This window comes from Marmota flaviventris, chromosome 16 (genome assembly GCF_047511675.1).
Source record: "Marmota flaviventris isolate mMarFla1 chromosome 16, mMarFla1.hap1, whole genome shotgun sequence".
In the NCBI taxonomy this organism is placed as follows: domain Eukaryota; kingdom Metazoa; phylum Chordata; class Mammalia; order Rodentia; family Sciuridae; genus Marmota; species Marmota flaviventris.
The window spans coordinates 4,284,438-4,304,081 of NC_092513.1; the positions used below are offsets into that span (position 1 = coordinate 4,284,438).

The window sequence follows — 19,644 nt, forward strand, 5'->3', positions numbered from 1 at the left end:
GAATGTCTCTCAATAACAGCATTCTTGTTAGAATGAAAATTCTCCATAATACTTTGAGAAATATCAAATTCCTTTAGCTTTTAATTGAAATAAGATGTTAATGCATAAGTCCTCAAAGTATTTGGCAAAAAAATATTAAAAATACAATCTCTATATGCACAGGTAGTTTATCCAGTAGTTTTAAAGATTTAAGCTTCACTGAATCATGCATAGCCGCTTTACAATATGCAATCCATGTGTCACAGCACCCTGTTTCTTCTCAGTACAGTGTATCAAGTATTTCACACTTTCCCTTTTATCCTTCCAACCCAAACTCCTATTTTGTAATTTTTTCAACTCATTTTTAGGATTTTTCATTATGTTAATTTACAGGGAGTTGAATTCCTTCTAAAGGAAGCTATTTACATTTTGTAAGCACAGCTGCTTAATCAGTTTTTAAACATTTTTTTAAGTGCAGGATAGGTGGTTAGACCTCTATTTGGTCTTTTGGAGGACAGAAGACAGAAGCAATGCTCCATTTTTCTTTTATATCCCTTTTCTGACTCCTGGAATGCTTTATCCTATTTCTTCAGTTCCCTAACAATACAGTATGGTATTTCATCAGCTTATGTGTATCCACTTACAGTTCTCTCACCCTGGAAGAAAGCTCCTGTGAAATATTTTCCTATAGTTAGTCAGATTTAGAGGCCTCAGGTAAGGTTAAAAAAAAAGAAATATTAATGGGTGAAATGACACTATATTAAGATTAGGGAGAATGATTCACTGTTCCTCACCCATTTTAATATCCATAACATCATTTGGGAAACAATGTTCTAACTTTAGTGTCTATTGCTTTTCAAGGAATTCCAGCTAAATTGGCCAACTTTTATTATCTGGTCAAGTCAATAGCATCTTAACAATATACTTGAAACATTGCCCAAACTCTGATTTATCTGACTCCAACCATTGCAGGCCTGAATCTAGGCCCATCTCCTCTACGTCCAGTGGCTATCTTCAGAATTTCTACAGTATTCCTTAAGACTAATGGGAATGAAGGAGCAGAGAAGAAAAACATAAATGCAAGAAGAGGAAAGTAAGAATAGCTCATAGCTCAGTGGTAGAGCACTTACCTAATATATGTGAGACTCTGGGTATCATACCCAGCACCACACACACACACAAAAAAAAAAAAAAAAAAAAAAAAGAAAAAAATAAGATAAGAACAAAGTCATTCAGAACATACATAAAGATAGATAATATCCTAATCTTCTGCTTATGAGATCAGTTGCTTAAGCCATATGATAAAAAGATGGTTGCAGACAGGGTGGCCATGAATGTTAGACTGGTGGATGACTAGACTGAGGGAAAACACAACCTAAAATGGAATTTAAAAATGTAGCTATCAGGGGGCTGTGGCTTTGGCTCAGTGGCAGAGTGCTTGATTAACATGTGTGAGGCACTGGGTTTTATTCTCAGCACTGCATATAAATAAATAAAATAAAGGTCCATTGACAACTAAAAAATATTTTTTAAAAATGCGGGAAAAAGGTAGCTCTTGGGTTCAAATATTCAGTCTATGAGTTCTCATGCATATCTATTTATACAGCTTGAGTTTATATTCAAGTGGGAATTTTCAACACTGCTCAAAGACTCAAGCCAATTATTGCTGGGATCTCCATGATACCAGCACTTGTCCACACTGGTCTTTCTCAACAAAGATTATTCTAAAGACTAGCAAACTACCCAAGAGAATGCTAACCCATGATATCTATTTACAAAACAAATATTTATGAAGTATCCTTATGTTATTAAAACCATACTTATAAACAGGTACTCAGTAAATATTTTTTCCCTTAGAATGTCAATTTAAAGAATGTGAACTTAATTTTCTAGGCAACATTGAAATACTAGAGATAGTTAGTTGGGGACCTTTGATTTAAAAGGAGAACTCTGTGGCATTATGAGAAGTAGAGAATAAAATAGAAGGGGGAAAGACTGGTATAAAACAGTAATGGAAATTGAGAGAGAGGAGCCAATTACAGAGACCAAGGTAGGCTTAAAAGACAAATAGAAGAAGTGAGGAAGAGGATGAGCGAAAGTTGATTCTGAAGTCTCTTAAAAGGTACTTACTGACTTTTGTTGGCAGTTGTCAAAGAATAAATATAAAGAAGGAATAGATCTGGGTTGGGGGAGGTGACAAAAATACATTCAGTTTTAGACATCATAATTGAGTCTGAGTACCATTGGTATATTTATGTGAAAATGTCTATGAGAGAACAGAGAAATACATTAGATTATTTGGGAGGTAGAGGTGTATAGGTTGAAGCCATGGGAATGGATGAACCTGCTACAGGAAAGAAGGGAGGGCTGATAATGGAACCCTAGGAAATAGCAACATTGAAGTGGTAAGTAAAAGAAAAACCACAAATAAATGATATAAAATTCTGGAAAAAGGAGAAAGGAGATTTTTTAAGAACAAAATGGTAGAAAATAGTATGTATTAGTTCCAAAGGTTTCAAGGATGAACTCTCTCAGACATCTTCTTTTTATCTGAATCCCTAAATTTAATAATATATTTTCTATAAAACTTGATACTACATTGCCAAACATTGTTACATAACTGTCATATATATATATATATATATATATATATATATATATATATATATACACACACACACACACACACACATATGTGTGTAATATAACTAGATACCATATATATGTAATATATGTGTCATATACATTATGATCACCAATAAATGGCTGTCTATAGCTTAAGAACAAATGTGTAAATAAGTAGATTATATATATAGTACCCACTTCTGTAAGGCTCTATGAAGCATACAAATTTAAACCAAGGAGGGCTGGGATATAGCTCAGTTAGTATTTTCCTTGCATGCATGAGGCCTGGGTTCAATCCTTAGTACCAAAAAAAATAATAATAATCTTTAAGCCAAGGAACCTAAATCTAAATGAAGGAAGCATAGTATAGTTTAACAACTAAAAAATATTACAACTAAAAAATAGTACAAACTAAACCTTGAATTGCTTACTTACTACACTTAAGGTCTAGAGCAATTATCTAACCTCTGTCTCAATCTATTTACTTATAATATTAAAAGCTATCACTTTTTAACTTGTATTATAGGCTACATGCTGTGTGAAGCACTTAATATAATTTAACCCATGAGGTAGATATCATCCACAATGTTCTAGAAAAAGTGAGATTCAGAGAGATAAATAACATGCTCAAAGTGTTCTTACTATTAAGTTAAGAACTGGGAATTTCAATATGATTCTAACCTATGGTGTAATATTAACCAGTATTCAGTAAATGTTCTCATCTTCTGGTAAATTTATATATAGATAAAACTTTTGGAAGGAAAAGATATCTCTCACCAGCATCTTGCACATATACATTATGACATCCAATAGGCAGCTGTCCAATAGAACAGAACTCCTTTGATGGAACAGTTAGTAAGACACAGACCCTCTCCTCTAAGACTTTTCAGTTTAATAAGACATTTTCATAGAAAACAATAACAAAGAGAGAGAAGCCTTGCGAGCTGGAAAGTTTTCACAATGAGTAATAATCCAGTTAAGTCTCCAAAAATGAGCTGGAGAAAGGGCAGTGAGGGCTTATAGCACAGTATGAGCAAAGACATGAAAAGATGAGAAAAAAATTCACAACTTGTCTATAGGAAAGGAGGGATGGTAGATGAAGCTACATATAAAGTAGTTTGGATCAATTCACTGAGGACCTTGTATGTCACACTAAACAATTGAGTTTTCATCTTACATCTTTCATCTCCACACAGTGGAGGTTACAGTAGATTTTAAAAAGGAAAATTAAAGCACAGAAGATGAACTGGAGGGAAGAGAGACAAAAAGCATTCTCCTCCTTCCCTCTTCACTCATATTTCCTTCACTTGGTCTAATAACCAATATTAGACTTTGATAAGAAAAAAATTAAATTCAATTATCCTTTAGTTATGGAGGACACAGATGAATAAGGCAGACACTAAACTCTACAAAAGATTACAATTTAGTAGGAACATGAACATGTATGAAACTAATTTTTATAGCAACTCGATGCTGAAAATGCCATTATAAAACAGGTAAATAAAGATGAAATTCAGAAAAACTGATCATCAATCATTATTTAGGGGATTCATTTAATTTGATAGGCATATATTGAATGTGTTATGGCTTGGATCTGGAATATTCCCCTAAAACTCATGTGCTGAAATCATGGTCCTCAGTGCAGCAAGGTTCAGAGGTAGGGCTTTTAGGCAATGATTGGATCATGAGGGTCAGACCTCATCAGTTAATCCAGTTGATGAGTTAACCCATTGATATCTGAATATTCTACTGGGAGTGGAACCTAGTCAGAAAAAGTAGGTCATTGGGGTAGGTCATTGGGGTGTGTCCTTATCTCTATCTTTGGACTTTTTTTTTTTTTAGAGAGAGAGAGAGAGAGAATATGAATGATTTTTTTCCCCCTGGAGATAAAAACAACAGAATGCCTTTATTTTTATGTGGTGCTGAGAATCAAACCTGGGTCCCGCCTGTACTAGGGGAACGCTCTACCACTGAGCCACAATCCCGGTCCAGTATCCTTGGACTTTTGATGTCTTTCTCTCTCAGCTTCCTGGCTGCCTTGAGTTGGGCAGTCTTTCTCTACCACAGTCTCCTGCCTTGTGTTCTGCCTCATGGCAGGCCCAGAGCAATGGAGTCAGCTGACCATGGACTGAGACCTATGAAACTATGAGCCAAAATAAATCTTTTCTCCTCTAAGTTGTTCTCGTCAGGAATTCTGGTAACAGCAATGAAAAGCTAACTAACACAGTATATAGTATTGACAAGAGGAGAGCAACGCGTCTGTCCCATTTCCAGTTTTCCTTCCATGTCTAGAAAGCTCTGCTAACACACATTCCTGGTATCACTCTGCTCTACCACCTATTATTCTCTAAGGTAGAGTAGGTGGTTGGTAAAATTGGGATAAATAAGCAGGTATGCTTGGCTGAACTCCTCCCTCTTTTTCTTTTTCTTTCTTTTTTTTTAAAGAAGCCTGTTTTATATATATATATATATATATATATATATATATATATATATATAAATATATATATATATATATATATATATATTATATATATATATATATATATATATATATATATATATATATATATATATGTTTTAGTTGTAGATGGACACAATGCTTTATCTTGTTTATTTATTTTATGTGGTGTTGGGGATTGAACCCAGGGCCTCACACATATTAGGCAAGTGCTCTACCACTGAGCTACAATCCCAGCCCCCCTCCTTCTTTTTCTTGGGAGCTGGCCTGCTGGCAAAGATTGATGTCCTCTGTTCTCTTTGTCATATACAGTACAGGGCCTGATCTCCCCAGAAAAGACTGTGGTTTTTCCACTATGCCATAAGTGGGTGGGTAAATATGCCTAATTCTAGGGTTCAGATAGTCTACTTTTTCTAATAGCTGATTTGTCTTCCCAATAATAAATGGTATGACCAGTTCATGTAAATTAGGCCAATATTTTATCAGGTTAACCCTTTCCACTCACAGAAATGTCCCATTTTGGAATGATAATTTGTACAGGTGTTCTAATCTCAAAATGTCTTCTTCCTCTTTGTCAATCTAGTTTCAAACATAGGTATAAAGTATCAGCTGAAGAAAATTTAAATGTGAAAATACAGTATTAATACTCATGATGCTTATAAAGGAACTCAAAACTACAAAAAATAATATAATTCTTAAAATGTAAATAGTATATGAGTATAGCACAGCAGATAGGAGGGTTTAAATGAGATCAGATAGGGTCTGAAGCCTTGGAAAAGTTTCTCATCAGTCCAAGATAAGCATGGAATATCACACATTTCAGTTTATATACAAGTCAGCTTCCCTACTAACTTACATAATTCGTGAACGCAGAAAAGTAGATTCTATTCATCTCTGACCTATCCATTGTCTCACCATAACAGGATATCAAAAATTAAAGAGAAAAAAATGAATGAGGGAATAGCACTTGAGGGGCCCTTAAAGGATGAGCACCTATATGGCCAGTTAGAAGGGACATCCTAAGCAAAGGAAGAGTCATCTCTCTTAGGCCTGGGATTTCTTAACCTCAGCACTATTGACATTTCGGGCTGGATAATTCTTTGTTAGGTAGTATCAGGGTGGTTGTGGTTGTCCTGTGCTCAGTAGGATATTCAGCAGCATCTCTGGCTTCTTATCCACTAGATGCCAGTAGCAATATCACCTCCCCCACACATTGTGATAACCAAAACTGTTTCCAGACAGATGCCAAATATTTCATGGGAAGCAAAATCATTCATTTTCTCCTAAGTCCTCTTCTGTTGGGAATAACTGGTGTAAAGGAAAGAAAATAAAACTTCTTAAGAGACTACTAATGTATAGTACTCTATACTAGGTGCTATGGAAATTAGCAAAATAGAAGATATATCCACAAAGACGACAGAGAGTGTTATAAAACATAGATGCACAACAAAATAACGCTACCAGAATGCCAAGGGTAAGGGGTGAATATTACATTTAGTATGAGCTAAAATTGTGCTTTTATTATTTTGAGGTATAAAAGAGAGGTATGAAATGGATCTTGAGACAGGATAAGGTTATGGAGTTTTGGATGCCATCTAAAAATATTTCTTAACAAGGGATAATATGATAGAACCTGTGTTAAATACACTGAAATTATATTTTCTTTGAGAAAGAATATTTAGGACAACATAAATATATCAAGCACTTAATAGTATGGATTTTTTTGCTTCTGTGATAACAAAAACCCTCCCATCATACTTCATATTAAAAATTAAAATCTAATAGCATGTTGGTAATATTAACAAATATATTAATTATATAGGAATATATAAATTATAGAAACAAAACATGTGATACCTCAGGTGGTGGCAGTCTGATGGTGAAAACTTCTATACTTAGACAAACTTGAGTTTCTGTTACATTGATGTCCAATACTGAAAAATACAATTAACTATGAACTGCTTGGAATTATTATTACATCCCATTAAACTATTTTAGTAACAAAAATCACTTTAACTTATTCAAGTTAGAAACTAAGTTAATAACAGATTTTTACATAGTAAAATTCAAATAATTACCATATGATATTTGATAGTCTACAGATATCTAAAAGAAGACAAAGGTATGAAAAAATATGGGTGTGTGTGTGTGTGTGTGTGTGTGACAGAGAGAGAGAGAGAGAGAGAGGATTACAACAAGAAAAACAAGGCACTCTCCAGTTAAGATGAAAGCCTACAAATACCTTAACGAACCTCAAGTCTTACAAACTAAGAGTGCAGACTGTCTTCTTTCTAGGCCTCTGACTTGAATGGTCTTTTACTATCAAATTTCCTGAAATATACTGGCAGAAATATTCCAGATCTCCTAGAGCTCTGAGGCCTCTTCCTTACTTTTTCATAAATAAAATTACTTTTGACAAGTCAGGATAGTGGTAACCTTGGGAAGGAATATTATCTGAAGAAGAATTAGGGGAGTAAGGAGTATTGGCAATGTTTCTTGATCTGAGAACTGCTTATGAGAATATGTTTAGTTTGCAAAAATTCAATGAGTATATACCTACAATTTCTAAGTTATGTCTTGGTATATTTCAATAAAAGTAAAAAAAAATATGTTCTACACAAGAGTAAGAAATTTTGCTCTTCTACACTGTTATCTTTAATCTCTAACTATAGTCTCATGCTAGTGTTTGGGGATGAAACTAAAGTAATGAACCCATTCCTCCAGACCTAGAGTACAGCAACTACCACTTCACTACTGAAAAATAAAACTAGTGCCAGAGGGCAAACGGTTCTCAGCTGGACAGTTTCCTCAACTCCAATAGTTGTAGATTATGTGCAGGGTTTTAAGGTTATTCCCAAATGGTGGAAAAGGCTACCAGGACTGATAATTAACTTCTACTGTTTGCTGAGGATTCCCACCCATCTGCTACTTCAGGACTACTGTCCACCTGCAATACAACAATGCAAATCAATTGAAAAAAACTTGGTTGGATCTTATAGTAAACCATTTATTTCAGATTATCTATGTCCCTTTAGACAATCTTTTTTAAGAAGAAAAGAATATTTTCATAAAACTAAAGCTTTGGCCAGGTGCCGTGGCACACACCTGTAATCACCTTAGGAGACTGAGACAGGAGGATTATGAGTTCAAAGCGAGCCTCAGCAATGGCAAGGTACTAAGCAACTCAGTGAGACCCTGTCTCTAAATAAAATTCAAAATAGGGCTTGGGATGTGGCTCAGCGGTTGAGTGCCCCTGAGTTCAAATCCTGGTACCAAACAAAACTAACCTAAACTAAACTAAAGCTTTGACTTACATCAGAACTAATGAAAAGTTTTGATGACTTGACTGGAAACTATAATTACATGCAGAATTGAATTCCTTCACAGTCATAATTTTCTTTAAGAAAATAAAAATATAGTGTGTTTCCAATTAATATGAGTGAATTTTCCTCAAATAGAAGTGATTTCCCAAGTAAAATTCTGATTATAATTCTATCTGATTAAATTCTGTTATAACTTGGTCATCAAGATTATAATAACCCAATGACCTTAATATTGTTTTAACAACTACTAATTATATTAATGTTTTATCTATTAACATGCATATTTACTTACCAACAGCATTTTGCTTTCCCATTTGAGAAAGAAAATCTCTTCCTTAAAAAAGTCATAGAATACACCATATTATTATAACTCAGAAATAATCATGCTTGATAAATATAACTTTTGATATGAAATTACCAAGGTATAAAAAATACTTTAAGAAAAAATTATATCAAGCAATATCTTATCACAGCTTAGAAAAAAAAAATCTCTTCAATTGAAAGGACAGAAATGCCCAAATTTTTTCTCAAATATTTATCTCCTGCTATAAAATATTTAGAAAACCATCAGATTTCAACAAAATGCAAGTTACCAAGAACCTGTGTTCATTTTATAATTCTTCATAGCTTGTTTATTCCTAAATACCAAGTACTATATAATAAAATTATTTTTAAAGATCTATCAGCAGGCTTCTGTATAATTCCAAAGGAAGGAGATGACATTTTTTTGTTGTTGGCTTGCTTGAGAATGTTTAGTTGGAGCTATTCTAAGAACTAATCCCTTAAAATAAGATACCTTAAATTAAAAACAGCTGTACACAATGGAGTAATCTAGGTCAGAAAGTCCCAATGACTCACAGACATAATCACCTTGCACCAAGAGATGGCCAGTTCTATTCCAGGCTGGTGCAAGTCTAGCCGTGAATGAATACAAAAGGCAGTTTTGAAGAATTATAGGAATTACTCTTTGTGGAGCCTCCATCTAAAAATATCAAAGGGAAAATTGAGAGCAATTACTATTTCCTTATAAATTCATTGCAAATGTCTGTATGCTGAGATCACCACTCAGCAAACTGGGCTATTCTAGAGAAAAATTATGGTCATTGCTACAGCTTGTGCTATATGGTTCTAAGTTAAAGAAACATTAAAAGATACTCACTTTGAAACCATCAGTACTGCTAGGCAACATGGCCAAATTTTCTTGTTTACCCTGGCCCAGGAAACCTAAACCCTGAGAACTCCTATTGTTGAAAACCTTCAACTTTGCTTTCTGGTCCATACAGAAAAATCCAGGCAGAATGATTTTGTGATATTTTTTTCATTATTATTCACTCTAATTCAAAATTAGAAATGGTTAAGCACTTACTTAGATGGGCACATATGCAACCAACAAATTATCTCTATTTGTAAATAATTTTTAAAATCAGGATTTTCACTTCTGACCAACCAGATTTATCCTTGTACTTGAAATGTCTAAAAACCTAGGCAAGTTGGGCAAGGATTGTAGTTTAGTGATATAGTGCTTGCCTGGCATGTTTAAGGTTCTGTGTTGAATCTCCATATTGCAAAACAACTGGAAGTTATATAAAATAATGAGTCATAAGATACTGGACATCAGGTAACAAAGAAGAGTGATCTCCAAGTGAAGGGAAACCCAAGATAAGCCTGTGGCTTCCTCAATTTATTGATTAGAGAGGGTTTTCAGGCTGCAATTAGGGAGGGAAAATGAAGAAGAAGTTGGTAGTCTCTCTGCATTGAGGAAAGAGAGCCAAGAGCCCAGGGGGGCTAAAGAAGCTAGTTTTCTACTTTTGAGGGTGTTATACTGGAGAGGAGAGAGCTACACTGAGAGCAAACTCTAAATATCAGCAGAAAATCCCTCTTGAGGATTCATCTGGGTATAGATGAATGTGACAAAGGTGGGCAAGAACCATACTGTTCACTATATAAACATCCTTGAAAATATAGTCCAGAAGAAAAGGCTTTCCTTGCAAATATGAGAAAGACATGCATAAAAGTGAGCCAAGGAGATTTTCTCCCCATATTATACATAACATCAACCAATGTGACATGATTAACATTTATAGAATGTTCACACAATGAGATCAGAGTATGCATTCTTCTCAAGGGGACAAGAAATATTTACTAAAATAATTCATCTTCTGCAGCATATATAAGCCTCAACTAATTTTTTAAAATTCAAGTTATATAAAACATATTCTCTAACAACAATTAAATGAGAAATCAATAGTAGAAAGATCCCTGCAAAATCCCCAAGTATTTGGAAACTATAAAACATACTTTTAAACAATGCATAGATCAGAAAAGCTATCAGACAGGAGTTAGAAAGCATTTCTTACTGAAGAAAATCAAAACAAAACATACATGTAGGAGGAAATAGCATAACATGTCTCTAAATTTAAAAAGAAGGGTGTGAGAAGTGAATTCTAATATTTTTAGTTAAAATTTCCCTTTGAAAACCTGTTAGTTAACCCTATGGACTTCTTATATCATAAATGTGTACATATGCAATAAGCACATTTTCAACAACAGTAACAAAAAGAAGGTTGCTTTCAAATCAATAATCTCAACTTCCACCTTGAGAAATGAGGGAAAAGCAAAATAAAAATGCAAACTAATCCCAAAGCAGAAGGAAATAACCAAGACTAAGATGAAGATCACTGAAACATAATACAGTAAAACCGGAGTAAAAAAATCCATGAGCCCATAAGTTTATTCCTTGAGAAGCAATAAGATTGCCAAATCTCTAACTAGACTAATGAGGGAGGAGGGAAGTGGGGGAGATGATAAGAATGAGAAGTGACATCACTTCAGATTCTATAGAAAAGAGAATATTATAAGCAACTTTATGCAATAAATTTGACAACTTAGATGAAATGTTCTTTTTCTATTTCCTGGAAGTATATAACTTGAGTAGCCCTATTACTTATTCAAAAAATCAAAATCTTAGTTAAAAACCTTCTCATAAGTTAATGGACAGATAACTTTGTTGGTGAATTTTATCACACCTTTATGGAAGAAATAATAAAACTGGACATAAACTCTTCCAAAAACTTTAGATAGAGTGGGGTTTTTTCCCTGATAGATCATTTGCCCATTTATTGACTGGGTTAATTAATTTTTCCTGATGTTAAGCTTTTGAGTTCTTATATATCCTGAATATTAATCACTTATAGAAAGAGTAGCTGCCAAAGATCTTCTCCCATTCTGTAGGCTTTCTCTTTATGCTCTCATTTCCTTTCCTGTGCAGAAGCTTTTTAATTTGATGCCATCCTACTTACTCATTCTTGGATTTATTTCTTGAGCTTTAGGTGTCTTATTAAGGAAGTTGATGGCTATGCCAACATGTTGGAGTGCTGACACTATGTTTTATCCTTCCTGTTGGAGAGTTTGTGATTTAATTCCTAGGTCTTTGATCCATTTTGAGTTAAATTTTTGTGGAGAGAGAGAGAGAGAGGGGGGGGGGGATCTAGTTTGATTCTTCAGTGTTCCTAGCATCATTTGACAAAAAATGGCTGTCTTTTCCCCAACATGTTTTTGATACCTTTATCAAGGATCATATGACTTTATCTGTGTAGGTTTGCCTTTGTATCTTCTATTCCACTGGTATTCATGTTTGTTTTTATGCCAATACCATGCTGTTTTTATTACTATAGCTCTGTAGTATAACTCACAGTTAGGTATTGTGATGCCTCCAGCCTTGTTTGTATTGCTCAGAATTGCTTTAGATATTCTAGGTCTTTTATTCTTCCATATGAATTTTAGCACTGTTTTTTCTAGTTCTGTGAAGAATGGCATTGATATTTTGATGGAGATCATATTGAATCTATAGATCATTTTTGGTAAACTGGCTATTTCAACAATATTAATTCTGTCTATCCAGGAATGTGGAGATCTTTTCATTTTCTAAAAACTTCAATTTATTTTCTTCAGTATTTTATAATTTTATTGTAGAGGTCTTTTACCGCTTTGGTTACAGTTTATTTTATTTTATTTTTTGAGGCTATTGTGAATGGAATTGTTTTCCTCATTTCTTTCCCAGCAGTGTATAGGAAAGCTATTGATGTATAGAAAAGCTATTGATTTTTGTGTGTTGGTCTTGTATTCTGCTACTTTGCTGAATTTGTTTATCATCTCTAGAAGTCTTCTGATGGAGTGTTTTTTATGTGTGTGTGTTGCGGGGGAGGTTTCTTCTAAGTATAGAATCATCTGCAAACAGAGATTATTTTTTCTTTTCAAGTTTATATCCTTTTGATTTCCTTTTGCCTAACTGTTCTGGATAGAGTTTCAAGTACTATATTGAGTAGAAATGGTGAGAAAGAACATCCTTGTCTTGTTCCTGATGTTTTAAGGAAGAGCTTTCAGTTCTTCTCCCTTCAGTATGATGTTGGCTTTGGGTTTGTCATATGTATAGACTTTATAAGGTTGAGGTAAGTTTCTTTTATCCCTATTTTCTTCAGTGTTTTAAAAATGAATGGGCACTGGATTTTGTTGATGCCTTTTTCTGTATCTAACAAGAGGATCATGAGATTTTTTCCCCCTTAATTCTATTTATGGAATGAATTACTTTTATTGATTTGCATATATAGAACCAATCTTGCACTGAAATAAAACCAACTTGATCCTGGTGTACAATCTTCTCAGTATGTTTCTGAATGCAGATTGCAAATATTTTATTAACAATTTTTGCATCTATGTTCATCAGGAATATTAGTCTATTCTTTTCTAAATTTGTCCTTATCTGGTTTTGGTATCAGGGTAAGACTGCCTTTATAGAATAAATTTGGGAATGTTACTCCATTTTCTATCTCATAGAATGATATGAGAAGAACTGGTATTATTTTATCTTTCCAGGTTTGGTATAACTCAAACTGAGACTCTATCTTGTCCTGGGCTTTTGTTTGTTGGAACACTTTTTTTTAAAGTTTATTTTTATATTTATTTATTTATTTGGTACATGGGATTCAACCAAGGGGTGCTTAACCAGTGAGCTGCATCCCCAGACCATTTTTTAAAAAATATTTTTATTCATTTTTTAATATATGACAGCAGAATGCATAATAATTCATATTAAACATATAAAGCACAATTTTCATATCTCTGGTTGTATACAAAGTATATTCATACCAATTTGTGTCTTTATATATATACTTTGGATAATGATGTTCATCACATTCCACCAACATTTCTAACCCCCTGCCCCCTCCCTTCCACTCTCACCCTTCTGCTCGATCGAATCTTATTGCTTGATATTGGTCTATTTAGAGTTTATATATCTCAAAAGAAGAAATACAAATGGCCAACAAAAATATTTTTAAAATGTTCAACATCCTTAACAATCAGGAAAATGCAAAGCAAAACTATACTGAAATTTCATTTCAACCCACTTAGAATGGTAATCATTAAGAATAAAAGTAACAACGTTTGCTTGTAAGGATATGAGGAAAAAGATAAACTTATATGTTGCTGATGGAATTGCAAATTAGCACAACCACTTTGGAAAGCAGTATGGAGATTCCTCAAAGACTAGGAATGGAAATATCATGTGACCTCTTATCCCACTCCTTTGTATTTATCCAAAAGAATTAAAACAAGTATACTAAAGTGAAACATGCATACCAATGTTTACAGTAGTGGATTTCAGAATAGTCAAGTTATGGAACCAGGCTAGGTGTCATCAGACAAATGGATAAAGAAAATATGGTATACATACACAATGGAGTTTTACTCAGCCATAAAGGAGAATAAAATTATTATATCATTTTCTGTTGAATGGATGAAATTGGAGAACATCATGCTAAATGAAATAAGCCAGACTCATAGAGTCAAGGGTCAAAATTTTTTCCCATATGTGAAAGCTGGGGCATGTGGGGAATGGGGGAGAGGAAGAGAATGAATACCACGGGATATCACAAAAATAGAAAGGAGACAAACAGAGTGGAAGAAGGGGATTGAGAGAGAGAAAGTATGAGGGAGCACAAACTACCAAATTATGCTACATTCATGCATGAATTTACAACAAAGAATCTTGCTTTTACATATAATTATAATGTTCTAATTTTAAAAAATAATAATATAATAATAATAATAATAGATGATAGATCGGTAGAGGAAAGAGATCAGTGGGAAAGAGTAAGGGAAGATAAATCGGTAGGAGATCGATCAAATTATGTATCTGGACAAATATGGCATAATGTATCTAATCATTATGTATAATTATAATGAACCAATTAAAAAAAGATTCCTGAATGCAGGGACTTTGTCTGATCTATAGTTTTATTTATAAAAGAATATTTATACTAAACACTGTCATTTTTATATTTACATTAAAATTATAAGAAAAATTAAAATTGAGAAAAATGTCACATGACATAAGTAGAGTTCTCAGCATATTATAGGTGTTCAATAAATATCTACTGATCATGTTGGCTGTTATACAAAATCAAGTACATAAAGGAAAATTGAACATAACCATGAAGAATCAGTGAGGATATGGAAATGAGAGGCTGAGGAAAAACTCATAAATAGTAAGGAATTCAGAGTTTGGAAGTCTGAAAGGGGCAAAGCAAATTTACTTAGTAGGAATGAGAACTAGTATATATGGAAAAAAGATAAGACTATTAATGAAAATATTTTAAATATTTTGTGGATGTGACAGCTTACACTGATGAAATTCAAGGTATGATTTAAAAGCCTAGAAGAAAAGACATAATAGTATATGCATTTTTAATGGCATGTAAGGACTACATGTGACATTTTTTCTCAATTTTAATTTTTCTTATAATTTTAATGTAAATATAAAATGACAATGTTTAGTATAAGCATTCTTTTATTAAATCAATACTGAAATGCTACCTATTTTATGCTCAGAAAAAAACTGTTTTAAAATTTAGAGTTCATCTTAAAAGTCATATTGCACCAAGTCCTTTTGTTATTTGTCATGACCTTATCCAAAAATAATATAATTTTGACCTTTAAAATCAATATATTAATAAGAAAATTAAATACTACAAAAACAAACCAATAAGACAGCAAAGAGGTCTGCATTAAATCATGAAATACTTTCCACAATAAAGGGAAAATTTCTCAGGGATTGCTGAAAGACATAGGTCCTCATTCTAGGTAAACAATATATTATAAATTTGGTTCTCAAAGTTCATAAGTAGTTTTTCAAAGATGACAAGAATCTTTTGGTGACCAAAGATTTATCTTAGCAAAAAGATTTAACTGTAAGCTTTCTACACTGGTCCTGAGCAATACTGTTTTCCCACACACTGAGACTCATGGTTGAAATAAACTTTCAGGTTATTTAAAGATTGCTCAGGGAACTTCAAAGCACCTCCAAGTATTCTGAACCACCATCCTCTTGGAACCGAAAGGAAGCATCTCACCTTGGAGCTGACCAGAAATTTCACTGTTCTGAACCCCAGAAGATCTTGAGACAAAGAACAGCAGTGTTGAGAATCATCAATGATACAGTGCTACAGAGGTACTTGCAGAGGCATAAAGTGAGCATTAGCCAACACTCCATGACTTGGTTTACAAATATATAGATGTGATCAACTGCAAAAATTTGTTTTTCCTCATTGCTAAGATTCAGAATTTCATCACCATATAGAATACAACCTATGTTTTGTTCTTCCACAACTAGCTATATAACTGTGGATAATAATTCCACCTGTCTGGATTTCATTTTCTTCATCTGAAAAAATGGGGAAGTTCATTTATTTAAAGATGTCTATGCTAAATGAGATTATGCCACATAAAATGCCTATGGTAAGTATTCAATAACAACACAAAATAAGACTTGTCTTCTCTTTCTGTACCAAGTATGCATAAAAATTGTTTGGAAAAAATTGTAGGGTTCTTTCACACGCATACCAATAGCTTATGAGAAATATACTTCAATATTTTTTGCTAGCAAAAGAAGCTGAATACACTATAATCAATATAAAAACATCTGGAATTATTATTCTTTAAAAAAACAACTTACCTTAGCTCCATATTTTTCAATATAGGCATTAAGTTTCCCAGCTTTAAAAAATGGTATCTGTAACAAAAACCCACATTATTAAAAAGGACATAAGTGATATATAATTAGATAATGTAATAAATACCTAAAGATTTTAAGCATAACATAACAGAGAGCCTGGAGTCATGCTAGCATTCTAGTAGTTTCTATACCTTGAAATGATAATCATTATCTCATTGATTTAGAATTTGTGGGCACATTCTCAAAGTAAGGAAAGTCTCTTTGGTAGTTGACATGACCCCAGAAGCCACAGAAAGGGAAAGACCAATACATTTCATAGATGACTCTTTCCTTAATGTGTAATAGATTCTTAGACACAAATATGGAAAATGTACATAAATGGAAATTCAATTTCAAAAGACTTAATTGATGTAATTTACTAATGAAAGAAATACAATTTAAAGGAAAATATTTTTTTTAACCTAACAGATTAGCAAATATTTAAAGATGATAATATCCTGTGTTCTTAAGGGAGAGAAAAAGACCTAGGTCTAGGTCTGTCCTTCCTTCCTTCCTCTTTCCATATATTTTATTGGTGCATTATAGTTGTAATTTGTTGTGGGATATTCATACATGCACACAACATGACAATATAATTTGGCCAATATTATTCCCCAGTATTTTCCCTTTCCCTCTCCTCCTCCATCTCCCTGGTACCTTTCCTATACTCTACTGACATCCCTTTGATTTTCATGAGATTCCTCCCAATCATTTTCTTTTCCTTTTTATTCTTTAACTATCACATATGAGAAAAAAAAAAAAACATATGATCCTTGACTTTCTGATTTTGGCTTATTTCATTTAACATAATGTTCTCAAGTTCCAAGCCTTTTCCTGCAAATTACATAATCTCATTTTTCCTTATGGCTAAATAAAACTCCATTATGTATATATACCGCATTTTCTTCATCCATTGATCCATTGATGAACACCTAGGTTGATTTAATAGTTTCACTGCTGTGAATTATGCTGCTATAAATATGGGTGTGCATGTAGTGCTATAGTTTAATGACTTAATTCCTTAGGATTAATACTAAGGAGTGGTATAGCTAAGTCATTTGAGGAAACTCCATACCAATTTTCATAGTGGTTATACTAATTTACAATTCCACCAACAGTTTAGAAGTGTTCTTTTTTTTCTCACATTCTCCCAGCATATATTATTTTTTGTATTCTTAATAACTGCCATTCTAACTGGAGATAAAATCTCAGTGTAGTTTTGATATGTTTTTCCTTAATTACTAAAGATGTTTAACATTTTTAATATTTTTTTGACCATTTGTATTTCTTCTTTTGAGAAGTGTCTGTGAAGTTCATTTACCCATTTATTGATTGGGTTGTTTGTTTGGTGCTAAGTTTCTTGAGTTCTTTATATATTCTTCATATTAATACTCCATCGAAACAGTAGCTAGCAAAAATTTTCTCCCACTCTGTAGGTTCTCTCTTCACATTCTTAATTGTTTCCTTTGCTGTACAAAAGCTTTTTAATTTGACTTCATTCCATTTATTAATTTTTGGCATTATTTTCTGAGCTATGGGATTCCTATTGAGATAGTCATTGCCTGGACCTACAGGCTGGAGTATTGACCCCACATTTCCTTCTAGGAATTGCATATTTTCTGGTCTAATTCCTAGGTCTCTGGTCCATTTCAAGTTGCCCTTTGTGCAGGGAGATAGAAAAGTCTCATTCTTCTATATATGGTAAACATATTACAGAAATCTCACATGGTAATCAGTTTTGCCAGCACCATTTGTTAAAAGGGATATCTTTTCTCCAATGTATGTTTTTGGCATCTTTGTCAAGGTAACCCACTTTATTTAGGTGGGTTTGGTTTTGCATCTTCTATTCTGAAGCATTGGTCTATGTTGTTTGTTTTTATACAAGTACCATGTAGTTTCTGTAGTAACTATAACTCTGTAGTGTAATTTGAAATCAAGTATTTTTTTTTTGTCTTAGAATTGTTTTGACTATTCGGGGTCCTTTATTCTTCCCAATGAATTATAGAACTTTTTTTCCCCTAGTTCTTTGAAGAAGGATGTTGGTATTTTGTTAGGGATTACACTGAATCTGTATACTGGTTTTGTTAATATGGCCATTTTAACAATATTAATTGTGCCTATCTGAGAACACGGAAGATCTTTCCATACTCTTGTCTTTTTTCAGTTTTTTATAGTTTTCATCGGAGAGATCTTTACCTCTTTGATTAGATTTATTCCCATGTTTTTGTTTTTGTTTGTTTTTGAGGCTATTTTGATTGATCAGAATTGCTTTAAATCTGTATAATGCTTTTGGTAGTATGGTCATTTGGATAATATTAGTTCTGCCTATCCAAGAGCAAGGTAATCTTTCCATCTTCTAAGGTTTTCTTTGATTTCTTTCTTTAGGGTTCTGTAGTTTTCATTGTATTGATCTTTCACCTCTTTCCTTACCAACCAAGAAAAGCCCAGGACCAGATGGATACACAGCCGAGTTCTACAAGACCTTTAAAGAAGAATTAATACCAATACTCTACAATTTATTTCAGGAAATAGAAAAAGAGGCAGCACTTCCAAACTCATTCTATGAGGCCAATTTCACCCTGATCCCAAAATCAGGCAAAGACACATCAAAGAAAGAAAACTTTAGACCAATATGTTTAACAAACATGGATGCAAAAATTCTCAAAATTCTGGCAAATCGAATACAAAAACATATCAAAAAGATTGTGCACCATGATCAAATGGGATTCATCCCAGGGATGCAAGGTTGGTTCAACAAACGGAAATCAATAAATGCAATTCTTCACATCAATAGATTCAAAGATAAGAATCATATGATCATCTCAATAGATGCAGAAAAAGCATTTGACAAAAAACATCATGTTCAAAACACTAGAAAAACTAGGGATAACAGGAACATATATCAACAGTGTAAAGGCTATCTATGCTAAGCCTCAGGTGAACATCATTCTAAATGGAGAAAAATTAAAGGCATTCTCTCTAAAAACTGGAATAAGACATGGATGCCCTCTTTCACCATTTCTATTCAACGTATTTCTTCTTTAAAGGTCTGGTAGAATTCAACTTTTCTTTTTGGTAGTATTGTCATTTGGATAATATTAGTTCTGCCTATCCAAGAGCAAGGTAATCTTTCCATCTTCTAAGGTTTTCTTTGATTTCTTTCTTTAGGGTTCTGTAGTTTTCATTGTATTGATCTTTCACCTCTT

The 19,644-nt window shown here is 33.2% G+C and overlaps 1 protein-coding gene across 2 annotated transcripts in view; it reads right to left on the reverse strand.

Moving 5' to 3' along the window:
• Nucleotides 1–19,644, reverse strand: part of C16H18orf63 (chromosome 16 C18orf63 homolog) — a 50,016-nt gene that overhangs the window by 21,885 nt on the left and 8,487 nt on the right. Inside the window, exons 4-7 of one of the 2 annotated variants that reach the window (XM_071602458.1) lie at nucleotides 16,400–16,456; nucleotides 9,259–9,370; nucleotides 8,681–8,722; nucleotides 6,923–6,999 (exon numbers count right to left, since the gene is read on the reverse strand). In XM_071602458.1, coding sequence (XP_071458559.1) covers nucleotides 6,923–6,999; nucleotides 8,681–8,722; nucleotides 9,259–9,370; nucleotides 16,400–16,456 — 288 coding nt within the window. The remainder of the gene's footprint in view (nucleotides 1–6,922; nucleotides 7,000–8,680; nucleotides 8,723–9,258; nucleotides 9,371–16,399; nucleotides 16,457–19,644) is intronic. The other variant, XM_071602459.1, reaches the window with a different exon arrangement.